Raw genomic sequence first — 10,000 nt, forward strand, 5'->3', positions numbered from 1 at the left:
ATTACGGCTACTACTAATGTACTAATGTTGTCATATTAATTGTTGTTGTGTTGTTGTTATTGGAGGCTACAGTTAAATCACGTACGGCTGCTTAACTAACTGGAGGAAATTTAGCTTTGGGAAATCTTAGTCATAATTTTCCACTAATGTCTGATTAAATAATTTATTGCTCAAAGTCAAAACAGTATTTTTTATAATTACCTATTAATTGATGCAACATAAACCTATTAATAAAGCCAAAGGGAGATTTTCCATGACAATAAACGTACTGAATAAAAACGCAAATTGACCTACATTTATAAAATATAATGGTAATTCCTGTATCTAAGGACATTTTCGGACCGATATAAATTCTATAATTCCCTTTAATATATTTATTTGCTCTCAAACTCTCATTATCTAACCTCTCCTTAAGCACTTATTATCTGCTATACCAGCTCCACTGGATGTACATTATGTTTAGCCTAATCTGTAAATTGTATCAAATGGATTTTTTTCATTTTTTTCCTCGCAATTTCCTTTAATGTGTTGGCCGTCGTTGCGCACACACATAAAGCCGCCTGCCATCAGTTACCGGGCTCTCGTGCTGCCTCTCTCTTTCTCCCTCTAACGTAGTAACCCTCATACATCAACCGGTGCTGTGTACACACCGACAGCAGCCATTATTATGGGCTGGCGAGGAAAGGTTCACGGCGTGGTCATAGAGACGCGCGCCCGCCCGGTTTTTCAGGTTCCCCATAGGACCTCCATCCATCTTTGTTGTGCATACGCGAAAGGTGGGGAATGCGGTCGTTATGGTGTCGTGGACAGCTGTGGAGAGCGGCCTGAAGTTGAGACTGAAAAAGAAGGAAGTTCCTTCGCCGAACCCGAACCCACACGCAGAGAGCTGGGTTTAGAGGAAACAGCCTGCAGATCCACCAATAAACCAAGGACTTGCTAACATGTTGTATAACAACTGTTTTAGCCCAACTCTTATTGTAAATAGTGGTAACTTCGCCTTTGAGACTTTGTGACATTCATTGAAAACATACCCGGTGGTAGACTGCCCGTGTTCTTCAAGTTCAGGAAAATAAAATGCAGTTGTCTCACTCATAGAGGCATACATGCTAATCCTCCACTAACTTGAGAAGCTTAGAACGATGGAAAAGAAGAATTACTTTCGGTTCCTTTAAGAGCCTTTCAGTGAATAATTCTTTCATTAACCTGTAAATCCTCTAAGTTTAAATAAACACCACACAATGTAATGATACTACGTCCAAGCCAACCATGTAAAAGCATTTATTTGTGAGTTCACATGTACTCTTGGGGTAGCTTTTATTTTCCAAGTGTCTAGGTGGTTGTTCATTTGGATGTAGTCTCTGCATTGTCAGTGTTCACGGTGCTATGTTGGCTGGGTTATGTTGGCTATTGTTGCAGTCCACCATAAGGTAAGTGGCGACCCACTCTCGCGATCTCTCCCTGGTGTCAGGCAGGCTTTGAAAAGTAAGATGGATAGGGCCTATTTTACTCGCTCACCGTATCTCCTTTCGCCTTAGGTTCACCCGAGGAGCCCATAGGCGGAGAGGAGTCACGTGACCACGTTGTGCCAATGTTCTTCTACAACGGTGTCAGGACCCTGTCAGCTAGTGAAATAAACATTGGGAAACGGCGAGATGCAAAAGGCGACCTACTACGACAGTTCGGCAATTTACAGTGGCTACCCCTATCAAAGTGCAAATGGCGTAGGTTATGATGCCAATCAGCAGCAATATCTCCAGGCCCTTCATGTGGAAAGTGACTACCACCGGCCGGCCTGTTCCTTGCAGTCTCCTGCCGGCTCCGCGACGGTGCAGAAGCCCAGCGAAATCGCTGAGGGCTGCCTGCAGAGCAAAGGAACCCAAGCGACCCCAGCACCCGACGATGATCAGCCCCCCGCCGTTTCTGCAGGAGTGCCGTCCCCCAGTGCCCTGACTCAAAACCCAAGTAATAGCCAGAGTGCAAAGAACCCAGGGCACGGCTCCCCAACTTTGGCCACCCGCAAGCAAATCTTCCCCTGGATGAAGGAGTCGCGTCAGAACACCAAGCAGAAATCCTCTAGCACCAGTTCAGGTGATTACAACCATTAGTCTGCACAATAAAAAATTAATCTTACAATGGTATTCAATGATATTCCAAAATACATGAGGCGAAGTAACGTGCTTTTATAAATCAGTCGCTGACAAGTAATACATGTAATTGCCTAAAATGTGGTTCGTGACTACAGCGAGGTAATATTGCTTAACAGTTCCAAATAGAACATAACTGATACAGTTAGCATGAGGACTGATTGTTCTCCCGAGCCGTGTTAAGTTGTTTGAACAACTTGGTAAGCTGAAGAGTGTAAATACAATTCAGAATAGGCTACACTGAAAAATCATGACTAAAACGAATCCAATAAGATGTATCAACACAAATGCTTTCTTTAAGTTTACTTGTTTCATCAATAATTGTGTTAATGTACTACATTGTACTTATTTGCCACCCCTCGGTGCATGTAAACATTAAAAGCACTTTTTTTGCTCTACAGCTGCTTACAACGGGTTATTGCCATTAAACCCGTTTGGAATCTGAGATTCCCTCTTATTGAGCCATATAGACAACTGTTAGGTTACGCTATATGCTGAAGTTGCTTATTGGTCTCTCAAGCTTCACTTCGATAGTTTGTCTAACTTCGCTAACTTTCGTTAAGACCTAATTGAAAACTGCAAATTCGACCAGCGACTTAATACACAACTACCTAATAATTCAAATATTACATTAAACTTTATTTCCAGCAAACAGCTTTCCTTTTGTTGCAAAAATGCGATCTTGTAGTTACATTACTGAGGGAATCGTTTACGCCTATTAGATAGATTGGTATAGCACATGTGAACGTGCTGCTGTAGGCCACGTTGGTCCACACATACCAGACACCTGTTTTCGTTTGTCAACATACTTTAGGTCCAATCAGAAGTTAGCGAATCTATCTATCTATCTATCTATCTATCTATCTATCTATCTATCTATCTATCTATCTATCTATCTATCTATCTATCTATCTATCTATCTATCTATCTATCTATCTGTCTGTCTGTCTGTCTGTCAGCCTGTCTGTCTATCTATCTGTCTGTCTGTCTGTCTGTCTGCCTGTGTATCTGTCTGTCTATCTGTCTGTCTGTTTGCCTGTCTGTCCGTCTGTCTGTCTGCCTGTCTGTCGTCTGTATGTCTATCTACCTGCTGGTGTATTAAATGTATCGTATCATATTGACCTGTACGGTAATTCAACGTCTATCCATTGACCCCGCACTGTCTGTATACACTCTGTTGATCAGTTAACTAAGGTTTGTTTATTTATTTATTTATTTAGTTAGTTAGTTAGTTACTTAAGTGATTATGCTGATAATTGTCATGTTGTTTAATGTGTTTATTCATTCACCTTAAAAACAGGACGCGAAAGAGAAAGAAATTGTTCCATGCAAGCTTTAAAACAATCATAAATGAGAAAATATGTAGCTTGGGTAACACATGTAGCATACACACTCATTCACACTGAGTTTTGAAGAATAAAAAAATACAGCCAGCATGTGATGTCATATACGTATCGTGCCTCTGATCCACTTCCTCTGCATGTTTCTCTCCCTCTGTGTACTTCTTTTAAAAATGTAAATGTGAGTGTTTTTAGTTACATTTCTTCAGTTCAGCGTTTAATACGACGCTGTATTTACACAAGAGGCAGGGATTTAATGAGGTGTCTGCGTTCCGCTAGGGGCGCTGTTTTGTCCTTGTGAGAACTGTCCAATGAGTAGAATGCAATGGCGTACGCGTTTCACTTGGGTTTCTTTGTAAAACCTTCTTCACAGAACCTTGTGGTTCTCATATTATAATTGCTCATTACACTAACTGGTGTCTCCTGTCTTTATCACTCAGTGGAGAGCTGCCCTGGAGACAAGAGTCCTCCCAACTCCTCCGCCTCCAAACGCGCCCGGACGGCGTACACCAGCGCTCAGCTGGTGGAGCTGGAGAAGGAGTTCCATTTCAACCGCTACTTGTGCCGCCCGCGACGAGTGGAGATGGCTAATCTCCTCAACCTGACAGAGCGCCAGATAAAGATCTGGTTCCAGAACCGCAGAATGAAGTATAAGAAGGATCAAAAGGGGCTCGGGATGATGCCCTCACCGGGGGGACAGTCCCCACAGAGCCCTGTTCTGCCATCTTCCGGTGGAATGGGCGTGGGAGGGGGTGGATACTTAAGCTCGATGCATTCTATGGTCAACAGCGTGCCCTACGATGCCCCGTCCCCGACGCCCTATAGCAAACCTCAGTCCAACGCCTACAGCCTTCCTACGTCATATCCACCTCCTCTCAACACTTCCTTGAGCAGTAGTTGCCCGCCTTCTCAGAAGCGCTATTCGGGAACGGGTTCGGCCACGCCTGAATACGACACGCACCATCTCCAAGGCAACAATAACTATGGGACGCATGTGCAGGGCAGCCCCGTTTATGTCGGGGGCAACGGAGGCTATATGGACACCATGGCCAACACAGGGGCCTCAGTGTTCGGCCTCAGCCATCTCTCTCAGCCTCCTCATGGCAGCGTCGACTACAACGGCGCAATCACCATGGGGAACAGCCATCATCATGGCGCGTGCGAGCCAAGCCAATGCACATACACAGACCTTACACCGCACTACTCTCAGGGAAGAATTCAGGAAGCGCCTAAACTGACTCACCTATAATCTGGGATCATTGTTCCCTTTTACTTTCTCTGTCCACTGGCACACCTACCACTGCTTCATTGCCACAGCTATTCTTTTCTCTTTTTTCAGTCCTTATAGTTCTCGCGAGTGAAGTAGTTTAGTACCTTTTCTTGTTGCCTGAATAATTTTCTATGATTTTTTTTTTGTTGTTGCTGTTCAAAATAGTGTTATTAGTTCCACAGCCTTGGCGGTCTGTGTGGGACACCATGCGAGGGCATGTATGCATGATGCCACCTTTATTTCAGCATCGAATATATATATATATATATATATATATATATATATATATATATATATATATATATATATATATATATAATTTTTTTATTTTAAGGAAAATCAAACAGGGTATAGTGAAACACATTTTCTCTTCTAAATGTGAATTTGAAGTTGTGTTAGGTTTGTTTGTCCACAATCGATGATTTCTCCTTTTTTGTTTCTTATTTGCATTTTGTTGCACTTGAGGAAGGATGCTCAGCTGGCTTACTGCTCGAACTCGTGCCGTGCAGGACTTTCAATCTTATTTATTTTAAACTTCAATGGACTATGAATTTCTAGTATTATGGATTGGACCCCTGAGAAGCATGGGGCGAAGGCAAAATGGAGTCGGCCATTGTTCTTTGGTTATGTGTATGCTGAAACACAGCTGACCGGTGCTAAGTGGCTAAGCTACTTGATAGTGGTCAAACACAATCATGCAATAAGTGTGGAGAGAAAGACAGCAAACAGAAATCTGGCATTCTGAACTTTTATTTGTCATAAATTTGTTTCGATGTCATACATTCCATGCTGCTCCAGTTGAAGAAATAAATAAGACAAAATGAGACAGACTGAAGCATTCATAAATGATTCAAGTGGGGTCTATAACAATAATGATAATAATAATAATAATAATAATAATAATAATAATCATCATCATCATCATAATAATAATCATAATAATAATTCTATTAATTAGCCTTAGTAGGTTTTTTACCAAGAAAGCTTTTGAATGGATATTTATAACGTTCAAATTACATAACTGAGTTTGTTGTGTGGTTTTAAAGATACTCAGCATACATAATCCATGAGTTTAGTTCTTGCGTCTTGTTGTGGGTGTGCAGCTCGAGCAGTCCAGGCCTCGCTCCTAAGAGCAAACTCATCCATTATACTGTGACAGCTTCCCAGAGCCTCGAGCAGCGCCTGTGAGAGGAAAAGCTTAAACACGAAAAAAAACCCAAAATGTTCAACATGAAACGTATTCGGAAAAGACTGTTTTTGTCTTCTTCTTTTTTTCAAATCCATTATCATAAAAAGCAACCGGCTGTATAAAATACGCCTCGAGGAATATTTACGTGCACTAAAGTGAGGAAACAACTAACAACTTCAAACTAAATTAAATTCTATTTGGAGCTGATCACTCGCGGCGTAAATAAGCATTATTTTAAAAAGTCTCTGCAGGGACGTCGAGTATTACCAGGTCATTTCAGAAACGCTGCTCTGGAATTAATATGCAGCTCTATTTGCGTCAGCTGTTTAGCGACGGATTAGTATTTATTACTACAACGCGAACAAATGTCGACATTTCTAATATATATAGTATAATATTTGCATTTGCTCCCGTGTACAGATCTATTTTTAGCGTGCAATCTGAACGATCTTAAATACACATCTGCTGCTAACCAATGCATTTATTTCACGACAGCTTAGATCAGCGGCTCCACGCCTTATTCTTCTTGGTGTCGACGGTATTTATGACCGCGAATCATAAAAATGACAGCGCCTCGTTTTACAATTTGAGCTGATCGAAAATCGTCTTTTCCAAAACAGCAGTGGTCTGTGGCCTCGGCGCGGCTTCTGGCATATGGTTAGCAGGACGAGCCAGAGCAACTGATCTTCAGTGTGTGCACGAGAAAGACACACAAAGAAAGAATGGGGGTGTATAGAATGCACTGGATCATAAATAAAATTAGATACTTGAAGAGGAAAAAACGAGGCTAAAAACTGACAGACCATAAGGTTGAATTTTATGCCGGGGAAAAAAAAATCTGTGGGTCACGTTTTCAATGCGCGCAAAACTGAAAGCCTCCCACTCACTAACCTCCAACACAAAAGCCATTTTCTCCAGTCCGCCCTCTTAAAATAGCCTTAAATGCAATAGCGTTGAGCACAAGCAAAACTAACGACTCAACAGTCCTATCGAATGAAAGAATAGTTCGATGTAAGCTACTCACCGTTTGCGTATTGCGCCTCTGATTTTGCTCTATCCCCAAAAAAGTTCATTAGCTCGAGTGTACGAAGAAAATGAAACAGAAGCGAGCGTTTGTAAAGGCATTTTCTCTGCCTCTCTTCCTGGCTGGATTTGATCTCCGGCACAGTTAGAAGGTTTAAATGTGCTGTGGGGGTACGAGGCTGTCAGACCTTTTGGCGAGTAAGATTGATCGCGCCCAGGCTTCCATGACTCTTTGTTTAGTATATAAGCACTAAAACGGCGAGAGGCCTGGACACTCGTTCCCTTACGTTTCAAACATGCCCTGCAAAAATGAGGGAAAAAAAGAAAAAAATGCAGAGAGGCGCCCTGGTTCTAATAAGAAATAGACTGTATGATGAATTGAAAACGGCTCTTCTTATTAGCCCCTTAAAATCCCAGGATTATTACATATTAAGGCTTATTATTCACTAACCACAGAGACTTCTGCAAACTGGTTGAGCCATTCTTCGGTTATGGTGTATATTAAAACTTTGGGCACGTCGATTTGGCAATTTAAGGGGTTCAATGTTATTTGAGTTTCTACATATATGCATGCATTCATTAGTGCTACATAATGAGTGACCCTTATGTTTACATACCATCATGAGAGATGCTGGACAATTATAGAGTGTTTCGTTGTAATGATTACCCACTTTCTTCGATAGCCACCCGAGCAGGTTTTCTTCCTTATCTGTTAATGGAGAAAAAACAGAGTTGACCAAACATAAATTCGTCACCCTAAAAGCATTGCTAATTTATGACTGCAAAATACATTGAAATAGTTCATTGCTCTCCGGCACAGTTAGAAGGTTTAAATGTGCTGTGGGGGTACGAGGCTGTCGTATTCTTTAGATGCAGTCTTAGCTCAAATTTAGATGTCGTCATTCAAAATAATGCAGTATTGTTGGTGTCCTTATTTGTGTCCCTCACATTAAGCAGGTATTTGAAAAAAGTAGTTCAAAATTTATTGCTAATGTTACAGACTGTTGTAGATTTTGAGGCTAGATGTGCACGCGCCTAGGACCAAACGTGTCTAAATGTGTCCATGAATGTAGTTCTATGAGGGCCGCCTATGCGCGCCACATACGTGTGCATAAGCAGGCTATACAGCACCCCACTGAAGAGTAATAGGAGCCGGGCTGAAATGTGGGAGTTGTGTCATGTCAGGATGCGGGAGATGAATGGTTGACTTTTCTAATCGGAGCAGGCGTAGCGTGGACGGCTCAGGCTGATGTGTGGGTGCAAGACTGCTCTCCTGACATTTTTTGAAACAATACATAAGAAGTGTGCACGAGTCCGTGCGGCGATAGCAGAGGAGGGAGGAGGGACGCTCTATGGTCCCGTCACACCGGGATGCACCGGCTACAACGAGGGGAAAATATTCTGAACCTGATGTTTGCCAAGCCTAAAGGGCATTGCTTTATTTACCGCAAAAACAGGGGGAATAACTACAACACCGATGTAAATAAATCTGACTTCCCTCCGGGGCGATTCGCTGTTTACAGGACTGTTTTTGGATCGATCGTTCAGACAGTGGCTTCTTTTGATTAAACCCCAAATTGTCATTGGGCAGAGGCAGTCATGTGACAGGCTTTCGGTCCAATTTCAACCATGTTTCCATGAATTCAATACTTTAATAGTGGAACGGTCCACCTAGGACTATAATCAGCATATCACAAACAATAAGTAGCACTTATTTTCATATCAGCCTTGTTATCTTTTGATCGAAGACGCTTTTTTCCAAGTCACCAATAGCGAGGTAAACTTTCTCTCCTCGCGAGACAGCAACATGAATTACGAGTTCGAGCGTGAAACGGGTTTTATCAATAGCCGGCCGTCGCTCGCGGAGTGCCTGACGTCTTTTCCCCCTGTCGACGACTCATTTCAAAGCTCATCAATCAAGGGCCCAGCGCTCGCGCACCCGCTCATCCCGCCTCCCTTCGAGCACACCATCCCTAGCCTAAGTCCCGGGAGCCAGCCTCGCCATGGACGACCCCGGCACAGCCTGGACGGGGGCAGCCCACTGCCTGCCGCTTCGCTGCCGCCGGAGTACCCGTGGATGCGCGAGAAGAAGGCCTCCAAGAAAAACTACCACCCTGCGCAGTCTACCACCGCCGCGGTTCCAGCAACAGGACCCGTATGCTTTTCCCCAAAAGGTGAGTGGAGAGCGACCAGGGACAGGGGGGATGATGTGAGAGATGACGGCCACTAGAAGAATGAGTAATGAAACGAGCTCGATAACTTACAACGCCATGTTGTCTCCTCAGTTCTAGGATGTACGACTGAGGCGAACCAATTATCTATTACACACACAAGAACTGTAATGAAAAGAAAGCTCTACAATTGCCTATCTTGACCTTCTCTAACCATCCTTGTCGCGCCTCGATCCCCAAGACTTTTTGATATCTGACAGCGATGAAGAATGATGGATTACTGTTGTCCTGCGTAGGACTGCTTGTGCATTCATTAAATGCACCGCGAGTGGACTGGAGCACGCGCCACATAGCTTAGCGTTGCAATTTATGAGCTGCAAAGCCCCTGCCAGATTCCCTTTTTATACTCTTAATCTTGTTTTACGGGGATTTTTACAGACTGCACCATGGCCACTTAGTAAAGTTCAGCCATAGCCTGGTGCAAACTTCTGCTCCGCTACACCTTCTAGGAAAAGATAGGCCTGAATTCTTCTGTGATTACTATCTATACTCATAAGGTTGGGCGCCCTGTTGTTCCAGGTTCGCCCGAGCTTCCAGCCGAGGTTGGTTTGGCCAGTGGAGGAGGAGGCGGTTCGCGACGGCTGAGGACCGCGTACACAAACACACAGCTGTTAGAGCTGGAGAAGGAGTTCCACTTCAACAAGTATTTATGTCGGCCTCGCCGCGTGGAGATAGCAGCGCTGCTGGACCTGACCGAGCGCCAAGTGAAAGTGTGGTTCCAGAACCGCCGTATGAAACATAAGCGGCAGACCCAGACCAAAGACAGCCAGGAGAAGCCAATGAACCCTGCGGCCGCTGAGGAC

General features: G+C 43.5%; 2 protein-coding genes across 5 annotated transcripts in view; both read left to right on the plus strand.

The window, feature by feature from the left end:
- Window positions 1-4,998, plus strand: part of hoxa3a (homeobox A3a) — a 30,194-nt gene extending 25,196 nt beyond the window's left edge. For all 4 annotated transcript variants that reach the window (XM_037535373.1, XM_017693845.2, XM_017693844.2 and 1 more), the window contains 2 exons: window positions 1,536-2,088; window positions 3,925-4,998. In XM_037535373.1, the coding sequence (XP_037391270.1) occupies window positions 1,653-2,088; window positions 3,925-4,733 (1,245 nt within the window). In that variant the 5' untranslated portion in view covers window positions 1,536-1,652 and the 3' untranslated portion in view covers window positions 4,734-4,998. The remainder of the gene's footprint in view (window positions 1-1,535; window positions 2,089-3,924) is intronic.
- Window positions 4,999-7,410: 2,412 nt separating this feature from the next.
- The window catches only part of LOC108425280 (homeobox protein Hox-A2a), a 3,315-nt gene continuing 725 nt past the window's right edge, over window positions 7,411-10,000 (plus strand). Inside the window, exons 1-2 of the mRNA XM_017693848.2 lie at window positions 7,411-9,140; window positions 9,717-10,000. The exon at window positions 9,717-10,000 is cut by the window's right edge and continues 725 nt beyond it. Coding sequence (XP_017549337.1) covers window positions 8,774-9,140; window positions 9,717-10,000 — 651 coding nt within the window. The 5' untranslated portion in view covers window positions 7,411-8,773. The remainder of the gene's footprint in view (window positions 9,141-9,716) is intronic.

This window comes from Pygocentrus nattereri, chromosome 27 (genome assembly GCF_015220715.1).
Source record: "Pygocentrus nattereri isolate fPygNat1 chromosome 27, fPygNat1.pri, whole genome shotgun sequence".
Taxonomy (NCBI): domain Eukaryota; kingdom Metazoa; phylum Chordata; class Actinopteri; order Characiformes; family Serrasalmidae; genus Pygocentrus; species Pygocentrus nattereri.